We start from the raw sequence: 25,199 nt of genomic DNA, 5'->3' as shown, positions 1-25,199 counted from the left end.
CAAAAAGTCCAAAATTTCTATCAAGAATTTAAAATTGAAATAAAACATCATTCAAACATATCCTTTCAACTTACTGGTTCTTTTTTGGTACTCCATAAAACAGATTTTTAATGCAAATTGTGTATTGTAAGTGAATATGTAAATTTGAGAATACTTTCCTACTGTCATTTTGTTTGTGTGTTCATGAGAATTACTGTTAATCAATTATTTTGTTCTTATAATCCTAGGACAAAAATAACTGTAAAAGTATTTCCTGGTTAAGCAGTCTTACCTCTGAAATTTTCTAGTCTTCTGTCTACTTTATTTGTTTATTTAATTTTGTTAATCTTCACCCAAGGTCTTCACCCAAGGATATTGATTTTTTTAGAGAGAGTGGAAGGGAGAAGGAGAAACACAGAGAGAGAAACATGGTCTTGAGAGAGACATATCAATTGGTTGCTTCCTGCATATGCCCCAACTGGAGCTAGGGATCAAGCCTGCAATCAAGGTATGAGTTCTTGACTGGAATCAAACCCAGAACCCTTCAGTCCTTGAGCTGATGCTCTATCCATTGAGCCAAACTGGCTAGTGTTCTTCTGCCTGTTTTAAATTTACTGAGTAATAGACCAAGGAATGATGGGCTCATTCTGTCATCTCAGAAAATCTTTCCCTGACCATATTTACGATAGCTTTGATCCTTATTTCTATATCTCACAAATATTTCTTCTCATCATAGTTCTAATATTTTCTTAAGTAATGCTATTTATGAATTTCTCACTGGTTTATTTTTATCTCCCCCATTTGAACTAAGCCTTTTAAGGGAAGGGGCTCAATTTCATTCACTGGTGTATTTATTACCTGTACCTACTTATAAGATAGATTGGCATATAAGTGCTCAAAAATATTTGTTGACAGATGGGTAAGTAGTGCACTTAACACTGATGAGACAGTAGAGAAATGAAGGCTGGTGGAGTAATTTTAATAAGGATAAAGACAGAAGAGTGCAGAGCTGTAGTACTGACATATTTCACAAGACATCAGGCTGAAAGCCAATGACCACATACTGAGAATCACTAAATGATTTCTTTCATCAATCAGTAAATGAAGTTCTTTCAATAGCAAATACAAGGATTCTGTAACGAGTTACTTCAAACTAAAAGAGAGATGTTTAAAATATTGACAGTTCTTTATTTAGATGAATAAAATAGAGCAAAATGACATACAGCAAGGTGTTGAGTATTGACGCGAATGGAGTTACTCCAATGCCTCCGGCCACGCAAAGGCTAACCTCATAGTTCAATGATTCTTCAAATGGACTTCCAAACGGACCATCAATATATAGCCTATGGAGAGGAAGACAAATGTGGAAAAGATGAAAATAAGTTAAATTAATTTTTTATTATACGTAGTACACATGCTGAATCCAGTTTCTAAGCATGCCTCTTTTGAGGAAAATATTAATTAATCATATAAGAAAATATATATTGGACCATGATAGACAGCTAACAAGTTAAAGCTCTGATACTATTATATTACTAAATTTGACTAAATTAAAATACCAATTGCTTTAAGGTGTCCATATTCAATAAATAATGTTCTCTTTAATGACAAAGTCAGTAGCAGAAGTAGTTACGAAAAACATTTACTACTTGAACAGAAAAGTACTAGGAAGAAAGAAAAGAAACTAACCCAGTTCTTCCTGTTGCCCCAGTTAGGTTGTATTAGTATAGAAACAGATGAAGAACAATCTCAAAGGAATCTTGAATTACTCTACTTGTCATTAAATATTTAACTGTTTGTGAGAGAGTGAATCTTTCTTAACTGCAAAAATACTTTCCAATTTTAACTCAATATTCATCCTCCCATTCTTTACTAGTAACAACAACAAAAAAAAAATCATTTCATTCAGGGAAGCAAAGTACCCAGACAAAAACACTCCATTTCTCAAGCTCCCTTATCTATTTTGGTTGTGTGACTACGTTCTGGTTAATGTGGTGTAAATGTAAGTGAAATTAGGAAAACTGGAAGGCTCTTTGGAAGAAGCTGTCAGTTGAAAGTTGCATATCTCTCTCTCTCTCTCTCTCTCTCTCTCTTTCTCTCTCTCTCTCTCTCTCTCTCTCTCTCTCTCTCTCTCTCTCTCTCTCTCTCTCTTTTTCCTTTTTGTTTGTTAATTTTCACCCAGGAACCATTGATTTTTAGAAGGGAGGGGTAGAGACAGAGAGAATAATTGATAGGGTAAAGCCTGCAACGGAGTTACATGCCCTTAACCAGAATCAAACCCGAGACCTCCCCAGTCCATGGGCTGATGCTTTATCCACTGAGCCAAACTGGCTGGGGTCAAAGTTACATCTCTTTATCACTCCCCCTTTCTTTCCTTTTTCCTGGTGTTTAAAATTTTGACTTGATGGCCTAAATATTTATCTTTTATGACTACAGAATTATCAAATCCTCTATAGCTACCTAGTACCAGATACCTTTATGTTAAAGAAAAATAAACATGTATATAGGGCACTTCCATTTTAAAGCTTTTTTTTCTATTGTAAAAAATAACTTTGCTAAAAAATAATAACAGTCCTAAAACGCACATATATGTTGACAGTCTTATGATATACATGTTTCTCATTGCTATGAGTGATTGCAAGATTAGGCATTTATGGGTTTACCAGAGAAGTTTTTAGTAAATGTTTAATAAATGAATTAATGAATGGATAGTCTTGTGACCTCTGAGGTCTATGCCATGTAATCCATGTTATATACTACTAGGCATTGCCATGATCTGATTTCCTTTCCATCTGGGCACTCAGTAGACTGTGCTTTTTGTAGTTATAGTGAACCTTATGTCTACTTCTGACCACTGGGCTATAAGTGGAACCAATATACGTTCCTCCTTAAATGAGACATGGAAAACTGTCCCTCTCATGGGAACTAATGTGTTGACCAGAACACAAAGCCAAATAAACCCTTGAAGAAAGCTATCCAAGAAGGTGACTTGACTCTCAGAAGACACTTTATGAGCAAGAAATAAATGAGTTTCACCACATTTTCAGGGATTTTTCAAGGTTAACTAGTTACTGCAGCAGAAAGTAGACCCTATTGACTATTACTAGTAAATGTTCAGTGCATACTTAAATCCTGCAAACATGCAAGAGTACTGCTTTAAAAAATACTTCATTTAAAAAACTTCTTATTGTATCTCAAGAAAAAATTACTCAAAGTTTAAATGCTTAACGTAATGTTCCCAACATAGCAAAAATTCTCAAAATGCTGATAGATCATATACTCACCATATGCTTAATTCTTATTATATCTGTTTCTCACTTTAAAGCTTATTTACTCAACAAACAAACATATTTAAAAGTTAATGATACAACATATTAGATTCTTAATAGAAATCTCAACATATCAGTAGCTTAAAAGCAACATATGTAAATTGATTCTACCACTTTCCATCATGTGAGCAAATTTAGAACATTAAACATTAAGCAATACAATTGAGATTAAAACTAAGTACTTCTAATTGCAAAAATAAGATTATTATAAATCTCTACAACTATTTTGAATCCACTAGACTTAGTGCAATCTTCTCTTAATTAGGCATTCATTATTTCATTCAAAAAATGTTCTGTTTTGTTTTGTTTTTCCACTTGCAATGTACCTAATACTGTTCAAAGTGTCTGGGATACGGAAGTGAAAAAGGTAAGACAAGCCCCTGACCTTATGGATCTTTGACTCTAGTGGGAAAGGGGCTAGTTCATAAATAAAGATATTCTACCTAATAAAATAATATGCAAATTAACCATCACTCCGCACACCCACCAGCCACACCCACCAGCTTGGTTCTGCTCCAGGCTAAAAGTGTCAATTGTAGAAAGTAAATAAATTCCAGATACCAGGGCCTCTGCTTGGGTCACCAAGGGGTATGGTTAGCCTTCAAACCACCACAGGCCCCTCACCCAGGCCACGCCATGCCCCAAAGGAACCCCCACCTTAATCCGGGACACCCTTCAAGGCAAAACAGCTGGCCCGCACCTGTGCACCAGGCATCTATACATTCTAATAAAAGAGTAATATGCAGATTGACCATCACTCAAACACAATAACTGCCCCCATATGGTCAAAGATCCTGCCCCTATGTGGACACAAGATGGCCACCATAAGATGGCCAGCAGGGGAGGGCAGTTGGAAAGCACCAGGCCTGCAAGGGAGGACAGTTGAGAGGGACCAGATCTGCAAGGAAGGGAAGTTGGAGGTGATCAACCCTGAGGGGAGGGCAGTTAGAGGTGACCAGGCCAGCAGAGGAGGAAAGTTGGAGGCAAACAGGATGGCAAGGGAGCAGATAGACATCAATCAGGTTAGGGAGTGATCAGGTTGGCAGGCAGAAGTAGTGAGGGGCAATCAGGAAGTCAAGCAGGCGAGCAGTTGGGAGCCTGCAGTCCTAGATTGTGAGAGGGTTGTCCGACTGCTGGATTAGGTCTGATCCCATCGGGATCGGGTCTAAACAGGCAGTTGGACATCCCGCAAGGGATCCCATATTGGAGAGGGTGCAGGCTGGGCTAAGGGACACTCACCCCCTCTGCGCACAAATTATGTGCCCTGGGTCTCTAGTATGATATAATGCTACATACTGATATATGCTTTTTAACATAGGTAAAACAATAATTATTAAAGCTAGGTCATTCTGTGCATAAAAGTTCATTATACTATTCTGTTTATTTTTGTATACACTTTACATTTTGCATAGGTGTTTAAAGGGATACTCAGAGAAAATCTCTCTGTTCATGTGCCATTTGAACAGAGACCTTAATGAAGTAAAGGAACAAGATATAAAAATACCTGGATAAGAATCTTCCAGCAAGATTAAAAAAAAATCTGGGAAAAGTAACAGGAATTGCAAATAAACAAAGCATTCTTAGCTTAAGTATATATATGTACATGAGCTAAAACCTTTCTCAGGAACTTTCAACTCAGTTTGTCTGTTCAGGCTACTGATAATTGTGTTTATGAATTTTCCTTTGTCAGGACTGATGCTATGTTTGGGCCATTTTGTGCCATTCCTTCTCCTTAACAAATATTTTACCACTTAACCTATAAAAGACACTCTTCCATTACTGGAGATTTTTAGCAGCGAACAAGAGACAAAAATCCCTCTCATTGTAGAGGGCTACTCTTTGATGTGATTATCTAACACATCCTCCATTGGCAAATACTTACAAAGTATCTTCTATATGCAAAATTCTGGAACTAGGAAGTGTAACTCCTGTCCTTTAGCAATTTTGGTGCTGTCCACTTCTCTATGCATGCCTGCTTTCAAAAAATCTGACACAGGACATTGTATTTAACCAGCAAAGGATAAGGATATGTTTCTCATTTGTCTGTTTTCCAGTCAACATACCTGCACACACATCCTCCTCATACCTACCCTACAGCTACTCTTTGGTGTTTCAGAATAACTTTGGACAAGAGGACAAAAACTCAGAGTATTCTTGTCACTTATGAAGGCCAGGTTCATCAGTATGTTTCCCCATCTAAATCTCATTCCCTACATCTGTAAAAGGAGCAATTAGATATGATAACACAGAAAAAGCCTGCTAATAAGTGTAGAGAGCCACATGATCAGGATAAAATTTTTTGTTGTTAAAGTATTAATGAATACCTAGGGTCCACTGTCATCTGAAAAGTCCAATGTAAATACAAGAAATGTACTAAGTTCAGTATGAGATGAAAAGTGTAAATGGGGGTGTGCATCAAAGAACCTAGAGAATCAGTTGTTTTTTCCACTGGAAATGTTTTTGCATAAGATTAAATAAAATTTTGATTTTTTAAGGAGAGGGATGAAAAATGAAATTACTAATTATTGATTACTTGGCAATACCTGGGTTTTTGAGGAAGGCAGAAAGAGGAACTACTTAAATCATCTTTTACATATTTAATCTGATTAATGGCAAAATCCATTGCTTTTAATTTATGAGCAGTGATTTTTCTATCTTACTACCTTGTCTTTAAAAGAATGCTGTATTACTACTATCATTATATCTGTGACAAGATTTAAGAAAGTAAAGGAAACTATTCAAATCTTGCATCAGCACAGTGAGGGGAGATCAACCTGATCATTTTTAAAGTTAAGTTGATGACTAGTGAAAAGTTTCTTTATGAAGATTGTGAATCTAAGAGTATTATAAGAAAAGGAGGAATCCTCTTTCCTGGCCCACTCAGAAATACATGAACATTTTTTGAACTGTTGAAAGTAGAATCCCTTGAAGGTAGAATCCATTACATGTTAATGAATTGAATTGTTTTAATGAGTAACATTGATGAGCTGATACACCAGTTATATAAAATCTTTTCTCAGTGGAGAAATTTATGAGCTACAAATTAATTCAACTACAGGAGGTCCTCAGGTTATGTTGGAGATCTGTTCCTACAGCATGACAACGTGATTTTAGCCGTAAGTCGGAACCCACCTACATAAGCACCTACGTCACTCACATGGAGCACATACACAGCAGTAATGAAATCAAACAGTAAAAACAATTTAAAAGAAAGATAACAATTTCTGACCTTTACTTGTGGTAAATATGGTAAATAATAATAAAAAAAACATAAAGCACATATGTACATATGTCGAAATGATGGAACTTTTTTTTAATAAATAAATGTACTTTGAGTTTGACATAACCCAAGGATTGCCTGTATATTAAACATACTGCCAAAACTTCTTGAAATCTTATTTCCCAACATTTCTTATCATATTCCCCTAAACACACTGACATCACAATAAATTAAAATTGAACTTGTTAGATAATCTGAGGAGAGAGCTGGTCACAAGTCATGGAAGTATCTTAAGAAAAATATTTTACTTAAAAAGAATAGATATTGGGAGTTTGGCCATTGAAGCTGTGGACACACTGACTTTGGACCAGTAACACTGAGACAGCACTGCTAAGGATCAGAAATGTAAATTACAGCACAGGATGAACTAGGAAAATTGAGTGATGGAAGAGATTTATAAAGATCCTTCTTGTCCCAGTCATGCTGGCAATAAACTTTCAGTAATTTGGAGATTTCAAAATGGCAGCAGAGTAAGTGGAAGCTACACTGATACACTTTCAGGACCAAACTGGAATTACAACTAAAACAGAGAAAGACCATCCTGAATAATCAACTGAAGACTAGCTGGAGAGAACCCTGATGACCAGGAGTGGAAAGTGGAGAGCACTTAGAGACTGGTAGGAAGGGTAGAGGCATAAAAGGGCTGGACAGGCTCCCAAAGATAGCAACTGAAGTTCCAGAGAGATATTTCAGCTGAGGGGGGTTTTCACTGAGAACTCTGGGGTCTGAACCTAAGCCTGGCTCCCAAGACCAGAGCATCATAACTGAGAAAGGTGCCCACATAACATATGGCTGTGAGAAGCAAGAGGGTTGCTGTCTGCTACGGAGAGAATCCTTTGTGCAGCCACTCATCTTTGGTTCCAGCAGAGGGATGGTAGAGTCAATTGGAGCTGTGTGAGCAGAAGTCAGGGGCTAGAACTTGAAAGGCAGACACCCTGGTTTCCTTTGCTGAGCCATTCCCTCATACTGCAGAGGACATCTTTGTCTGGCGGAACTTTACCATCCAGGCAGCTTTTTGCCTGGAAAAAAGCAATTGCCCTACCCAATTGGAAAACCAATTGCTCCACCCTGTGAAGTTTCTGAAGCCCAAAAAGAGAATAGAAATAACAATCAGCCTGTAGACAGTAGTAATTTCCCCCACCCTTCCCCACTGAAAAATCTCTCCCCTCAACTGTGGGTTAGGCTGAGGCTATTCAAGACAACACAATAGCCAAAACCGGTTTGGCTCAGTGGTAGAGCGTTGGTCTGCGGACTGAAAGGTCCCAGGTTCGATTCCGGTCAGGGGCATGTATGTTGGTGGCGGGCACATCCCCAGTAGGGGGTGTGCAAGAGGCAGCTGGTCGATGTTTCTCTCTCATAGACTTTTCTAGCTCTCTATCTCTCTCCCTTTCTCTCTGTAAAAAATCAATAAAATATATTAAAAAAAAAAAAAAGACAATACAATCAGTCTGCAGACAGAGGTGGATCTCAGGAAGCTTTGAGTCTACCTGACCTAAATCTGAACCCAGGGCTAGGAAAAGCAGACCTTAGTGTACATCTTGGTCCTTTTCAAAAGTACCCAAGCCAAGCAGAGGGAGCAACGAACTGTGGTTTGCTGATAGCTCCAAGCAGGGTACTCAGGGCCACACACAAACAGCATTTGAAAATGTACTGCATTAGAGATTGGGAGTTCTAGCAGATCTACCTAATCCTTAGACACATAAATCCAAACAGGCAGCCAAAATAGGGAGACAAAAAACATAAGCCCCAAATGCAAGAATGAGAGAATTCTCCAGAAAAGAGCTAAATGAAATGAAAATTAAAAACATTTATCAGATGTAGAGTTCAGAATAATTATGGTAAGGGTGCTCAACAGCATCAGAAAAGATATAGTAACTATGAAAAAAGACCAGTTGGAAATAAAAAATGACATAGCACTAATAAGGAACACATTGGAAGGAATACATAGCAGACTACAGGAAGCCAAGAATTGGATCAGTGAATTAGAAGACAAGTTAGAAAAAAATAATTCAGTCAGAGAACCAAAAAGAAAAAACAGGAGGATAGCTTAAGGAAGCTTTAAGACAACATGAAAAGTAATAATACTTGCATCATAGAAGGTCCAGAAAGGAAAGTGAGTAAAGAATAGAGAACTTGTTTGAAGAAATAATGGCAGAAAACTTCCCTAACCTGATGGGGAAAAAAAGGCATAGAAGTTTAGGAGGCACTGAGAGTTCCAAGCAAGAAGAACTCAAATGGGCCCATGCCAAGAAACATCTTAATTAAAGTACCAAAAATTAAAGAAAAAGAGAGAATATTAGAGGCTGCAAAACAAAAGCAATTTGGTACCTACAAAGGAGCTCCCAAAAGGATGCCACCTTATTTTTCATCAGAAACTCTACAGACCAGAAGAGAATGGCATGAATTATTCAAAGTAATGAAAAGCAAGGATCTGAAACCAAGATTACTATATCCAGCAAGGCTATCATTCAAAATAGACGGTGAAATAAAAAGCTTCCCAGACAAAAGAAAAAGAAAAAAAAAAGCTAAAGAAGGTTGTCACCACCTACCATCACTGTGAAAAATGCTAAAGAAACAAGAAGAAAAGCACAGAGTTAATAGGAGGGAGGAAATAATAAAGATTATAGCAGAAATAAACAACATTAGATTAAGAGACTAAAAAGAAACAATTCAAAAGGTCAATGAAACCAAGAGCTGGTTCTTTGAAAGAATAAACAAGATGGATGAGCCTTCAAGAAAGAGACTCATCAAGAAAAAGAAAGAAACCAAAGAAATAAAATCAGAAACAAAAGCTGTGAAGTAACAACTGACACAACAGAAATACAAAGGATTATAAGAAAATACTATCAGAAACTACATGCCAACAAGCTGGACAATGTGGATTGAATGGACAAATTCCTAAAAAAAAAAAAAAAAAAAAAAAAAAAAAAAAAAAAAATCATGCAATCTCCCAAAACTGAATTAGAAAGAATCAGAAAACCTAAATAGCCAATAACAACTGAGGAAATAGAAGCAGTAATCACAAAATTCAGGCAAACAAAAGCCCTGATCTGGATGTCTTCACGTGGGAGTTTTATTAAACATTCAAAGAAGAGCTAACAACAATTTCCTCAAAAAATCCAAGAGGAAGGAACACTTCTAAGCTCTTTTTATGAGGCCAACATTATCCGAATTCCAAAACCAGATAGAGACACTATGAAGAAAGATAATTATAGGCCAATATCCCTGATGAATATAGATGCTAAAATCCTCAACAAAATATAAAAAATCAGATCCAGCAATATATTGAAAAGATCATTCATGACCAAGTGTGATTTATTCTAGGGATGTAAGGATGGTACAATATTCACAAATCAATAAACATGATGCATCACATAAATAAACTGAAAGACAAAAATCACATAATCATATCAATAGACACAGAAAAGACATTTGATGGAATCCAACACCCATTTCTGATTAAAAAAAACCTCTTAGCAAAGTGGAAGCAGAGGGATCATACCTCAACATAATAAAGGCCATGTGTGACAAACCTACAGCTAAAATGAAACTCAATGGAAAAAAACTAAAATAATTTCCTCTAAGAATGAAAAAAAGATGGGGATGCCTGCTTTCACCACTCTTATTAAACACTAGAGGCCCGGTGCACGAAATTCATGCACAGGGGGGTGGGAGATGTCCCTCAGCCCAGCCAGCATCCTCTCAGATCTGGGACCCCTCAAGGGATGTCCAACTGCCTTTTCAGACCTGATCCCACAGTGAGACATCCCTCTCACAATCCAGGACTGCTGGCTCCCAACTGCTTGCCTGCCTGCCTTCCTGATTGCCCCTAACTGCTTCTGCTTGCCAGCCTGATAACCCCCTAACTGCACCCCTGCCAGCCTGCTTGCCTCTAACTGCCCTACCCTGCTGGTCTGATCGCCCACAACTGCCCTCCCTTGCAGGCCTGGTTCCTCCCAACTGCCCTCCCCTGCTAGCCATCTTGTGGTGGCCATCTTGTGTCCAAATGGGGGCAGCTATCTTGTGTGTTGGAGTGATGGTCAATCTGCATATTACTCTTTCATTAGATAGGATAGCATTCAGACAAGAAGAAAACATAAAAGGCATCCAAATTATAAAGGAGGAAATAAAACTCTCATTATTTGCAGATGACATGATGTTGTACTTAGAAAACCTGAAAGACTCCACCAACAAATTACTAGATTTAATAAATGAATTTGACAATATAGGAGGATACAAAATTAACACCTAGAATTCAATGGCATTTTTTTAAAACTGTAGAATTTAGTTCAATTATGTTGAATTATTTACCAAAATATTATACTGTATGTCTCACTTTTTCATGTTTCTTACCTTTCCATTTCTTGTCTTAACTACTTTTAAATTACATTAGTCTCTGCTTTTAGTTTTCTATAAGTAAATTATTATGTTTCCCAACATATTTTTATATGTTGCTTCAGATTTACTGGTAACCCTGAATTTGAGCTATTATTTCTTCAAACAGTACATCTCCTGCACACACTTTCTCTTTCCCTTCCTTTTAGATCTCTAATGTAGAGAAATATGGGAATTTCTCACTCCTTTCACTATATCTCTCTCAACCTTTCTTTCATATTTTCCATATCTTAGTCTCTTTGTGCTGCATCATGGATAATTATTTCAGTTCTATTGGACAATTAATTCATTTCACTATGGCTATGTTACTCTGCTAAGTTTGTGATATTGTATATTTTATTTCTAGAAGCTCTGTTGGCTCTTTTCAAAAGTGCCTTGAGAAATGTGATTGTCCCATGTGTCTTAATCATTATTTCAATGCTGTTTTATTTCTTTAGTTATTGTAAGCATGTGTTTAATACTTTTTGAATATATGATTTCAACTAACATGTGCTCATGGTGTTTTGTTCCCTGACTTTAAAAAATAAGAGCTCATATTCCTTGGTGCCTTATGTATAGGAATCCTTTGAGAGTTAAAATGTGTCCCCTACAGGAGTATGTTCATTTTCCTCTTCTGGGCAACAGGAGAACACCATAAATCTGAAATCACTTTAAACTAAACTTTAGTCTCTGGGTTTATTGGGCTACATACATAGTATGATTCGCTGTTCCAACTCAAGTGAGATGGAGCTTGTGGTTACTAAATATCAGGGGAAATTTTTATTATCATTTTTCTCAGAGCCAGTGACAAAATGAGTCAATTATCCCAACTCTCCTGCAGAGCAGACTATTTAATCTCTACCTTATTTGGCAATGATGTCTCACTCAAGGAGTTTAGGCAATTTGCACAGGTCTCTGATCTGCTCCCCAACTGTCCCGGAATCCAGGACTTATCTCTGTCCTCCACACATCGCCCATTAAAATCAGCCTTATATTTCGGAGGATAAATTAATTTGTTATGGTTTATAATTCCAAGCAATTTCCTTCATGTCCTACCTACCATTTAAAACATGTATTAACAATAATAAATGTGGGCTTGGTTTTGTTTGTTGGTTGCCAGATTGGAGAGGGATGGAGAGCTGGATGAAAAGGGTGAAGGTAGTAAGAACTACAAATCTGCAGTAAGGAAATATTCACAGGACCTAAAGTTCAACATAAAGAATATGGTCAACAATATTGTAATAACTATGTATGGTGCCTGGTGGGTACTAGACTTATTGGAAATATCACTTTGTCAGTTGTATAAATATTTAACCACTACACTGTACACCTGAAACTATTATAGTATTGAATGTCTATTATAATTAAATAATAAAAATTAAATTATTAATGTGTGTATTAGAGACTTTTAGATCTCTACAACAGCAAGAATATTATTGAGCATGTAGTATATTATGTTTATTTTTTAATTTTAAGCACATATACTATAGATAGATCTTCACCATTGGACTTACCGTAGTTCTTATGAATATTAAAAGAAAAAGTGTTTTTTGTGTTTTGATTTTGTTTTTTGTGCTGGCTAATGGAGGATTGATCTGCTCACACAAAACCTGAAATATATATCAACATGCACTATTTCAAATAAAGGAAAAGCTACCCAACTCTTCAAAGTGTTCCTCTAGGTAGTTAGCTGTAAACATGAATTATAAACTGACAACCCCTAGTGAATTTTTAAGTGTAACATGTAGCCAAATTTCACACCCCACTCCACCATATTTTAAACACAGGTGCAACCCTGCTTGAAATAAAATTATCTCTGAATGCTGTTAGAGGGCATATATTCAGATAAACACTCTAAGATTGAATTTAGATCCATATACTTTTGCACTATAACCAGTCTTTTCAACAAAAATGCTATTTTCTAGATTGAGTTTAATTTGAACTATTGTTTATTTAGATGCCAATGAATCCTTTTATTTTCTGTGACTTATTATATGCCTTTAGGCTCAAATATTTTACTTTCCTCTCCTCAAACCACTCATTCCATCCTTTCCCCAGCTCCCCTCCATATATATATATATATATATATATATATATATATATATATATATATATATATATATATATATGATTTCAGAGAGGAAGGGAGTGGGAGAGAGAAATAGAAGCACGAATGATGATAGAATCGTTGATCAGCTGCCTCCTGCACACTCATACTGGGGATCAAGCCAGCAACTTGGGCATATGCCCTGGCCAGAAATCAAACTGTGACCTCCTGGTCCATAGGCTGATGCTCAACCACTGAGCCATGCCAGCCAGGCACCCGCCTTTTTCTACATGGCAACTTCTCCTCCTGAAAACAAGTGCATATATAGCAGGTCTTTTTCTTAATTGCTGGCTTGTCTTAACTTACACAAACTTTCAAACCTCAACTTTCTTTGTGCTAGTATATTTTGTTTTGCCATTTCTTTTCCATTAGTTTAGAGAGCTCAACTTAATTAAGAAATAGACCATGGCCTCTATCATTATTACACATCTTCACAGACAAAATAAAAAAAGAAAAAGAGACAGAGAAGGTTGAGGAAGAGGGGAAAAAAGTGGAATGGAACAAATAAACACTACAAAACAATGTAGAATATAATTCTATGCAAATGAACTAAGATTTTTAGCGCAAAGGAAAAGTGTGCTTTCAGATTTTCCTTTGTAATCGAAGATAGGTTGCCCTATCTTTTTTGCCTCAGTGGATAGAGTATCAGCCTATGCACTGAAGAGTACCAGGTTCAATTCCTTTCAAGGGCACATGTCTGGGTTGCAGGCTTGATCCCTAGTTGGGGGTGTGCAGGAGGCAGCTGAACAATGATCCTCTCTCATCATTGATGTTTCTATCTCTCTCTCCCTCTCCATTCCTCTCTAAAATCAATTATATATGTAACTATAGGTCACTATGAGGAGAGAGATTTCTTTTATCTACTCTCTTATTTTCTGCTTAAAATCCTCAGTACTTCTCTCTTCCCTGGTGATAAATATCCTTGAATGAAAAGCCTTTCATTAGGCTTTGACCAATATGATGGGGTACATTCCTATAAAAGGGTGGTTCTTGGGCCAACAGTATTAATTTTATTTGAGAACTTATTAGAAAGTCAGAATTGTAGGCCCTACCTACTTGAATTCGAATCTGTGTTTTATTAAGATCTCAGGTTAGTAATATGCACATTAGTCTGAGAAGCTGTGCTCTTGGGAATCTTTTCAGGTAACTCTACCAATTTAATAAGAAAATGAGATTTTTTTTTTTGCTCTATTTTCCTTTTGTTTTCCATGAATATTATCTTCGTTGAGACTTTATAAAAAGTGATAATTTAGTGATTTCAAATGCTGGAGATAATGTCTGCTACCTGATATGAATCTTCCTCCAAACAAAAGCTGCAAATAAAACCACACATAAACCATGCCTTCAGCATTAATAGGACAAAGAATATCTATCCTAGAAAAAAAAAGATCACTAAATATCAACAAAAAAAAATAGTGGTTGAAATAGAAGATAGGTAAGAAATATCCAAAATAAGACACTGTTTACTAATTAGATTAAGAAGGCGTTTGTGTTGGGGATATAAGGGGTTTCTTGAAAGGGAGGTTGGCTCGGTTTACATGGAACTTTTATGCCCTTTGCTCTTCTTTCTTCTGCCTGGAATAAGGACATGACAGTGAAGCGGCCAACTTGAGATAATTAAAGGGAAAGAAGAGACCCGAAGACATCTCAGATGTAGCATATTGACAGTACCAATACCATGCCACTTATCTCGGTACTTTTAGTTACATGAGAAAAATAAGCTCCCATCACTTTTACTACATTTATGTTTCATGCAACTGAATGCTAATACATTTGATAAGCTTTTAACATAGTACCTAAACCCAGTAAGCATTTGATCAATGTTCAATATTATTAATAATAAAGCTTTATAATTTACATCCGTTTAATGCTGATGTAAATGCACATTTTTTTGAAAAAATTATTTGTCTTTATCTTTATCTGATTAGCTTGGACTTTAAAAAAAAAGTTCTAATTAAAAAAAAAAATCAAAATCCTAGACTCTTACCTTCAAAATCTAAAGTGAGATATAAGAAAAATAGAAACTCTTTATTGAACATTTAATTTAATCCAGGGCCTACACTAAATGTTCTATATACATTTTCACTCCTAATCCACATAAAAAATTTCACAAAAAGGTTTAACCTCTTTTTTACTGAACTAGGAACAAAACTCAGATATGTTAAGTAATTTGCTCAAAGCCACATTCTATTAAGGGGGAAGACTATTATTAAATTTCTGTGCATCTAACTTCAAAGCTCATATCCATAAAAAAATCACATATCAATCATTACAGTCAATTATACCTTATTTTGGTTAGGAATAACACACCTTGGAAAATAACAAAAAAGTCAAGAACTCCTGGAAAACCCTGCTTTGCAGGCTGGAAGGGTTCAAGGTCAACCTTCACAACAAGTCTTTCTTCATCTCCGGAAAAGATGAATGAAATTTAACTGTCCCCCCAGAGAGGGTGGCATTTCAGTCTTAAAGCATTCCATTCCCAGAAGATAATCATATCAGTAAACACAACAAGAAGGAGGGGTGGAGTTCAAAAGTCCTAGAGTCTTCAAAATGTTTCTACTCTTCACTGGTGGTCCTCAAATGCTAGTGTGCATCAGAATTTCCTGGAGGGCTTGTTCAAACACAGAGTGCTGGGCCCCAACCCCAGGTTTTCTGAGTCCATAAGTCCGAGAATCAGTGTTTCTAAACATATCTCATGTGACACTGATGTTGTGGTACAGCTAGTAAGGAGGGCAGGGAGTGAGTTGGCTGAAGTGGTAATTTTAAATATGGTGATCAAGATAAGCCCTTCATTTTTTTTTTTTTTAATTCACTTGGTGGGAAGTGGGAGGTAGCAGTCCACATTATTTGGATTGCAGGAACAACTTAAGAAAGAAAACTTCACCAGCAGAGTGCTAAGAAATCTCTGTAACTAATGTTTGATCATTGCTTAATGCAATCTCATGCATAAATAAAAGCAACATTGTTTGGAAAGCCACTTTAATTGATGTTTGTTTCTTGGAATTCTGACTCATTCAATCAAGGTCTTACAAACAGAAGCCTTGAATTAGGATGTGCAGGGAGAAAACTCTTTGGCAAGGAATTCCTATAAAACAGACATATTATCAAAATTATACTATCTTAACCATTATAAATTGGTAAATATAAGACCGGCTTTTAAAAGCTACTTTAATAATCATTTAAGCTACAGAGTTCATACATTATTTCTGAAATCATTGTTTAACTCTGGTAACACCTTGCTTGTCTAGCGCTAAGAACATTGTTGAGGAGCTACCACTCAATGCAAAAAGGAGGCCTTTCTATCCAAGACCATTAAAATGGGATTTTAAGATTTTTAACAGAGAACGTTGGACCACCTTCTCTCTCAACTGATAGACAATCTCTGAGTCAAAGCAGACAAACAATAATACAAAAAAAATTAGAAACATCTGATGTCTGACAGCTGAGATTGTAGGACGGACAGAACAAGGAAGGTAAAAAGCTCTCAAAGGCACGAGATGGAGCATCCTACGTGCTTCTCTCCTAGAAAGTGTTTATTTCCTCAGCTTGTTTTGAGATGTCAGCTTCCTGACCTTGCCTATAACTCATCTTGGCTTTATCCTTGAATCAGTTCTCATCTGAGTCCAGAATGAGTTCTGTCAATACTGAGGCATCCTGATTGCACTCTCATTAGCCTTGCACTGAGAGCTTCTTCACTTATCATATGTCTGAGTCAAAATCCTTACAACTGCAGCAGTGCTCAGTTTTGGCAGATTTTGAGGTTTTTGTTTATATTTTTGTGGTTTTCCTTGCTTTTGAAATTCTGATGGTGGGATTGTACTTGTGAATCCCAGCCCAGGGGCTGGGACCTACTATCAACAGATACAGATACACTAGTTTCATTCGACATCTTGCTTGCCCAGATTTGCAAATATCAAAAGAATTGGGAATCCTCATTATTGCATTTCACACTCTAGTCACAATATCAACTCTATATCTCTTGCCAGCCAGGTGTTGGAATATCACCTATCATACAAAAGCAAACCTGCGTTTAAGGGTGAGAAGATGAGAGACAGGGATCCTTTAATGAAGCGCCAATACTAAGATAGTATGTATATTATAAAGAATGTTATGAGTAACAGTGATTATGGACACAGAACTAGAATAGCTGTGTACCAGGCACAACCAGGTACACCATAGAAAGAGCTCCTTCCTAATTAGTTACTCTCCAAATAGATCCCATTGGCAGAGCCATCTCATTCAGGCAGTTCAACTTATCCTTCTGACAGGATCCAGCCTGGAGTGAAGAGACCTTCTTTTCATCAGACTGACCAACCAACCGGCTGGTACATATGGCGCACATTGGCAATTTAAAAATAAACGTTAGCCAGTCAGAAGAAGACAAATATCACACGGTCTCACTCATTTATGGAATATAATGAACAACATAAACTGATGAACAAAAACAGATCCAGAGACAGAGAAACATCGATCAGACCATCAAACCTCAGAGGGAAGGTAGGGGAGGGTGGTGGTAATGGGGAGAGATCAACCAAAGGACTTGTATGCATGGGTATAAGTTCCTTTAAATGCTAACTCAGGAATTCATAAAGTAGCCCCTGCCCTTATTTCTCCTACACCCCTCCTTGAATATATGTTTGTGCATGTAGGGACATACAGACACATAGTTTTCCAGCCACAGGAAGGTGATGTCTCAATGAACCATGCACTTCCATGGCTCCTCATGCTGTGATGTTCTCTGCTCCATCTAAAGAGCCTCTTCATCTGGTTTCATACTCAGCACTTTTCAAGATTTTACTTAAGGGGGAATTCAACTTCATATGAATAAACTATACAGGAAGGCACTTTCTGTTCTCTTCTCTCATTAAATTTAGTGCATTTCTTAAAATGAGCACATCTTATCACATTGCTATAATTAATTTCTCCATTTAATTTTGATTCTGCTTTTCCCCCTCCCCCATGACTCCAGGTCCCTCAAAACCACATACTATGTATGTCCTAATCATTTTAATACTAGAGGTCTTACAAATAGAAGCCTTGAAGTTCATGCAAAGGGCTTGGCCCTTGCAGCCGCTGTAGCTTGCCTCAGCCTTCACAGCCCCGGCTTTATCTGGAAGGTAATCCAGAAGGACATCTGGTCCAATTAGCATATTATACTTTTTTATTATAGATTCTCAGCAATTGTGACTGCTTCTGGTTCACAGTAATTATTCAACAAATATGTAAGGAATGGATGAATGGAAGAATGGACAGATGAATAAATGAATAAATGAAAAGTAGAATAGAACAATTAAGCATAGTTTGGGGGCCAAAGAGACCTGGGTGTGATTAACACAATTCCTGGCATGTGAAAGTTTTCATTAAGTGTTATTATTTTTATTATGAATGGAAGTAGCTTAGTTAAATATATTAGTACTGTAGACATGAGATGGAACAAAAATTATTGAAGAGGGATGGTGGTTTAGAAGATGAACTCAAAACTTTCTTTGAGCCGAAACCAGTTTGGCTCAGTGGATAAAGCATTGGTGTGTGGACTGAAAGGTCCCACGTTCGATTCCGGTCAAGGGCATGTACATTGGTTTCGGGCACATCCCTGGTGGAGGGTGTGCAGGAAGCAGCTGGTCAATGTCTCTCTCTAATTGATGTTTCTAGCTCTCTATCTCCTCTCCCTTCCTCTCTGTAAAAAAGTCAATAAAATATGTTAAAAAACAAAACAAAAACAAAACAAAACAAAAAACTTTCTTTGAGGAAAAAAGAAAGATAAACTGGAGACTAGAGGAAATTAGGGAAGGTCATTTGAGGCTCTTCAGTTTAAGGATATTGCCCAACATGACTGATGACAGCCTATTTAAGCAGCCCATTGGGAAGGACGCTGGGTTAAGACACTGCTTTTATTGCTCAAGCAATCAAGGTTGTTCTTTGGTGTCAAACCAACCCAAAGAGGAACAGCTCTGAATTTGTCTTAAATAATAGTACTCTCTCTCTCTCTAAACAGTTCTGACATTAAACATAAAGACAACTTGATCTTTATGAGAACCAAACAGAGATATGCAAAATTTCATTCCTGTATGTTCGCAGTATTTTTATACATACAATGTTTAAACTTGCCAGAGTGAATGGATTATGTTTTGTTTGCCTAAATGCTAAAATGACTGCAAGTCACTTGTGAGTAAAAGTCTGCCAAATGTCCTAAACCATTTTATGTCTTCAAGGATAGGGATATCTGCAGCTACCTTCTAGTCTAAATGCATTTCAAACCTAAGTCCTTCAAAGTTACTAACAATGACACCAGCTAAGGAATGATCAACAAAACTCATTGTTTCATTAACTCCATTTATTCCCTCTAATTAATAAATCAGCATTTTCTTCTATTAAATCACCTGCCTCTTTCTGCCTCTCATGAACAGCCACCCCTATTCACTCTCTGAGAATTTTCATGTCACGTTGTCCTCAGTTACATGCTGATTAGAATGGAAGTGCCTGGCTTTAGCAACGGGTCAAGTGCAAGTTCACAAAGGTAATAATGTGATTAATGAACAATTATGTTTTAGAAAAATGTTTCCAAGCACCATTGAAAGTATATTTTTTTAAATGGCTTTCCCTTAAAATTGTGGGTGCGAACACACACACACACACACACTTCAAGGTCTAGTTCAGGGGTCTTCAAACTACGGCCCGCGGGCCACGTGCGGCCCGCAGAGGAGTCTGATCTGGCCTGCCAGGTTTTTTGGGCAGTGAGCACAGCCGAGGTGTTACAGTAGGAATTAGTAGTTCATATAGTCTGGCCCTCCAGCTCTCTGAGGGACCGTGATCTGGCCCCCACTTTAAAAAGTTTGAGGACCCTGGTCTAGTTTGTTCTTCATGATTATTTTTCCCAATTTATTTTTTTTTATCTTTCTCCCTTTTATATAAAGAATACCTTTACCTTTTACTGTGTGCCTTTATCTATTAGGTGTCTCTTGGTAAGATGCTTTTTAGGGGTGTCGAACTCAATCAGAGAAGGGGCCAAAATCTAAAATCCAGCCTAAATCGCGGGCCGAATGGTTTACTGAACAGTCATAAACTGACAATGTCATAAACTGACAGCGGAGTGCAGTGATGACAGCGCGGTGCGGGCCACATTGCAAGGCCTGGCGGGCTGGATTTGGCCCTCGGGCCTTGTGTTTGACACATGTGCTTAGGTTATAAATGCTATGAAATACTATGCTGACTAGAGAATCCACCCAATCCATATTACCACAGTCCCTTCATCAGCTACATTAACCAGTGTCTAGTGAGTCTCATGGAAAGGTTGGCTACAATATGCTCTGTGAATATCACACTGTGACGCTACGTAACTTAGGGCAAGTAGTAACTTGCTTCTTCACCCATGTTTTATCTCTTAAAACATATCTCTCACTAAGCAAGACTATATTCATAGAAAAGATCTCAGAATAAATAGGTATACTGTGCTGAGATAAAAGCAAAAATAATAATGGTTTGATTAAATGTTCAGCTTTCCAGAAATTTTTGTGTCACAAAATGTGAAGTTCCTCTGTTTTTAGTTATCTTCAATAATGAATAAATGAGATTATACTTGAGAGTGAATATATATGAGAGAATAAAGAGGATATTTTAAAGAATAAATAATCCAAAATTTGTTTAAATTCGATTGAGACATACCCAAATCCCTGTCCACTTGTATTTGTTAATTGGCCCTTACCATCACTCTCCCTTCTCTTTCCCCAGCAATTTTCACATGGGCATTTCTTCCATGCCCATGCTCTTCCCTAGACCAAGGCAACACTTCCTAGGCACAGCACAAATAGAATTCTATTATCCCCCCTCTCTCCCACTAACACCTTCTAAAATTCTACTGCCAAATTAGACATTAAATGGGCAATGGGAAGATGTGAAGTTTAATATTTAACTTAAAGAAACAAACTCTATTTAATTTAGAATTTTTATATAAATATTACTCAGACCCAGAAATCTTTAATTAGCATGCTTTCATTCGATCCTTTAGAGAACTGAACATCATAAAAATGTTAAATGGTCACCAAAGCAGTATGTCACATTAGCATTTAGTGATAATTTAGAAATAGTGAATAAACTTCCCTATGTATTAATAAGGGCAGGTTGACAAAAGTTTTGCTGATATAAAAGCTATTCTCCAAGATGGATCAATAATCTATTTCCCTAAGATTCTATAAGTGGGCAAGCTTAATTGCATAATTCTGTATGGAATTTTAAATGAATAATAAAACCTGCAGTTAGAGTAGAGTACTCCTATGTGTAAGCTGGGTTTTAAGTATTTTTTTGTTTAATTTATTTAATCCTCATAAAACCCCCAAGTGTAGGTTTTGTTAACGCCCCTTTGCACACAAATGGAACTGGGGCACAGAGGGTTAAGTTGTCTCAGGTCACACCAGCTGGTGAGTCCGCACTCTCAACTGCTGTACTATGGTGTGTGAGGCATCTAGAGATGATTTGTTTTCTTTTAATCCACAGATACCAAAAAGAATATATCTACCCCAAGGAGCAGACATTGGCAAAAGATTGTCACATGGTGTCTCTCTTAAATATTAGAATGGATCACATCACTATCCAAAAAGTAACCTAAGAACAAGAAGCAAACATGTAAGGTCATGCAGCTAAGAAAATAGCAGGGAAATAGCAGCAAACAGGTCATCAGCTGAGAAACCACTGTGATTCCCCTCTTTAAGCAAAAGTATCAGGCAGATTGTAGCCCAAGAGGCAGAAAAGCAGGCATCAGTGGCCTCTGCAAATAGCAACCTTGGGGAAAAATGCAGATAGGCATGTGTCAATCACTTCAGGCACCTCCGTCTTCCCCGTCAATATGCACATGGAAGAGGAATGTATTAATACCAGGCTAGCAGGCCCATGTATGTCCCTGTGTGTTGTAAGGGCATTGGAAGATTATTGCTAGAGACTAAACAAGGATTCATATCTAAAACAATGAACAAATAATTCGGATTCTATATTTATTTTTGTTTTGAGAGGTAAGTAAATATTATTAAAGCTAAGCACCCTGTTTCCCCAAAAATAAGACAGTGTCTTATATTAATTTTTTCTCCCAAAGTTGCGTTAGGTCTTATTTTCAGGGGATGTCTTATCTTTCAATGCTCTAGATCTTATTTTAGGAGGATGTCTTATTTTCAAGGAAACATGGATATTAGGGGGGAAAGTTATTCTAGAAAGAGAAATTCAGTAAATACTTGAATAAACTGCCCAACCAATCAAAGAAGGATTCACTTAGCATAGTGATTAGTTTTGATGAAAAATGTGTGAACCAAGCTTTAGCTCTTTAACTTGGTGACCTTTCTATTTTTTTAAAATGATATTAGTTTATTCATTCATTAGCCTATTGCATACTAGCTAGTAAAGAGTGTCAGACATTCATAGAGGAGAGGGAGCTTGAAGCTTCCCCAGGAAGGATCAAGATAGCAGCACCTGTCAACCTTTAGGAAGAGAATGCCTAATTGAAAAACAAAAACAAAACAAAATCCCTGGTAACTCCTCATTCTCTGGAAAGATGAAGGTCTATTCCTTCAACCAATAAGTACACTTGTGGCATCTAAGAGAGACAAGGTCTGCCCCTATTGAGAAAGGACCAGGAGCGGAGAGGAGGAGAGGGCTGGGTGCTGCCCGGCGTTCCCTAGCAGGAAGGAAATAGAACCTCCAGCCTGGGCTGAACCCCCGAACCGGCAGCGCTGAGCCCCAAGTTATGGGCCAGACCCTGGGGACCCAGGCTCCGGCAGGGGGAGACAATCCCGGGGGACGGCGAAATGCGGGGCCCCCGGAGTCGCGCGCACATGGCGCGCAGAGAACTGAATGTTGACTCTGATGCTGGATTACCCTAGCCGGAAGAAACAAAGCCTCCGGCGGCAGCTCTGAGCCTCAGTCCAGACCGCCCCGAACTCCAGGTCTGGGCCAGTCCCTGGGGACCCAGGCTCGGGCAGGGGGAGACGGAGCTGTGAGGTGGAGTCCTGGGAGCTCGGCGAAAGGCCGAGCCCCTGGAGTCGCGCACACTGTGCGCAGAGGACTGTCTGTTGACTCTGATCCTGGACTCCCCTAGTGGGAGGGAGAAAGAAAGCTCCAGACTGGAGGAACGCCACGAGGAGCAGGAGCCCCTGCCGGACACCGGCCAGCCGGGCGCCAGCAAGGAGCCCGGCGACGGGGCCCCCAGGGAGGGGGGGGTGCCCCTGAGCCTTCGACTGCTGAGCATGGGCAACGGAGCCAAGGACGGGGGCTGCTTCCTGGGCGGCGCCGACCCCGGCAACAGGCTGGAGCAGCGCGGGAGCCCGCGGAGAACAAAGGGGTGCCACAGGCCAACCTGCTGAGCTCCCAGGACAAGGAGGAAGAAACCAAAGAAGTTCTCAATGTGAAGAAATCAAGTGAGAGCAAATGATAGTAAAATTACTTAAGAAAGAATACAAAGAAGATCTTGAAAAATCAAAGACTAAGTCAGAACTCAACGCACCAGCCAACATTGCAACATAAATGCGTTTTGTTTTGTTTTTTTTTAAAAAAAGAAAAAAAAAAAAGAGAAAAAAGGGACAGAATGTTGGAACAGCAGCGACCAGGCCTAGAGTGGCCAGGCACAAGGCAGTGGCAGCTGGGCCCGGAGCAGCAGTGGCCAGGCCCCAGAGCAGCAGCAGCCAGAACAAGACCATCAACGGCCAGCACTGGAGCAGCCAGACCTGGGGCAGTGGCAGCCAGGCCTGAGGCAGAGGCGGCCAAGCCCAGGGTGGCCAGTCCAGGAACACCCAGACACGGAGTGGCTGGGCCCGGAGAAGCCGGGCCCAGAGCAGCCGGGTTGGGAGCAGCCAGGCCCAGAACAGCAGTAGCCAAGCACGGAGCATCCAGGCTGGGAGCGGCCAGGCTTGGAGCAGCCGGGTCGGGTGCGGCCAGGCCCGGAGCAGCGGCTGCCAGGCTGGGAGCAGCCAGGCCCGGAGAAGCTGGGTCTGGTGTGGCCAGGCCTGGAGCAGCGGCTGCCAGGCTGGGAGCGGCCAGGCCCAGAGCAACAGCTGCCAGGCTGGGAGCGGCCAGGCCCGGGGCAGCCGGGTCTGGTGCGGCCAGGCCCGGAGCAGCGGCTGCCAGGCTGGGAGCGGCCAGGCCCGGAGCAGCAGCTGCCAGGCTGGGAGCGGCCAGGCCCGGAGCAGCCGGGTCTGGTGCGGCCAGGCCCGGAGCAGCGGCTGCCAGGCTGGGAGCGGCCAGGCCCAGAGCAGCGGCTGCCAGGCTGGGAGCGGCCAGGCCCGGAGCAGCCGGGTCTGGTGCGGCCAGGCCTGGAGCAGTGGCTGCCAGGCTGGGAGTGGCCAGGCCTGGAGAAGCGGCTGCCAGGCTGGGAGCGGCCAGGCCCGGAGCAGCTGGGTCTGGTGCGGCCAGGCCTGGAGCAGTGGCTGCCAGGCTGGGAGCGGCCAGGCCAGGAGCAGCGGCTGCCAGGCTGGGAGCGGCCAGGCCCGGAGCAGCCGGGTCTGGTGCGGCCAGGCCTGGAGCAGTGGCTGCCAGGCTGGGAGTGGCCAGGCCTGGAGAAGCGGCTGCCAGGCTGGGAGCGGCCAGGCCCGGAGCAGCCGGGTCTGGTGCGGCCAGGCCTGGAGCAGCGGCTGCCAGGCTGGGAGCGGCCAGGCCCGGAGCAGCCGGGTCTGGTGCGGCCAGGCCCGGAGCAGCGGCTGCCAGGCTGGGAGCGGCCAGGCCCGGTTCAGCTGGGTCTGGTGTGGCCAGGCCCAGAGCAGCGGCTGCCAGGCTGGGAGCGGCCAGGCCCGGAGCAGCAGCTGCCAGGCTGGGAGCGGCCAGGCCCGGAGCAGCCGGGTTTGGTGCGGCCAGGCCCGGAGCAGTGGCTGCCAGGCTGGGAGCGGCCAGGCCCGGAGCAGCAACTGCCGGGCTGGGAGCGGCCAGGCCCGGAGCAGCCGGGTTTGGTGCGGCCAGGCCCGGAGCAGCGGCTGCCAGGCTGGGAGCGGCCAGGCCCGGAGCAGCCGGGTCTGGTGCGGCCAGGCCCGGAGCAGCGGCTGACAGGCTGGGAGCGGCCAGGCCCGGAGCGGCCGGGACCAGAGCAACCGGGCCCAGAGCAGCCGGGTCGGGTGCGACCAGGCCTGTAGCAGCAACAGCCAAGTCCAGAGCAACTAGGTCG

At 40.2% G+C, this 25,199-nt stretch overlaps 1 protein-coding gene across 2 annotated transcripts in view; it reads right to left on the bottom strand.

Moving 5' to 3' along the window:
* NOX4 (NADPH oxidase 4) overlaps positions 1-25,199 on the bottom strand; it is a 150,790-nt gene that overhangs the window by 21,861 nt on the left and 103,730 nt on the right. For both annotated transcript variants that reach the window (XM_084894647.1, XM_084894648.1), the window contains exon 14: positions 1,203-1,322. In XM_084894647.1, coding sequence (XP_084750773.1) covers positions 1,203-1,322 — 120 coding nt within the window. The remainder of the gene's footprint in view (positions 1-1,202; positions 1,323-25,199) is intronic.

The sequence above is a fragment of the Pipistrellus hanaki genome, assembly GCF_964339955.1.
Source record: "Pipistrellus hanaki genome assembly, chromosome: 9".
NCBI classification, from domain to species: Eukaryota; Metazoa; Chordata; class Mammalia; order Chiroptera; family Vespertilionidae; genus Pipistrellus; species Pipistrellus hanaki.
This window is presented reverse-complemented; position numbering and strand designations above follow the sequence as displayed.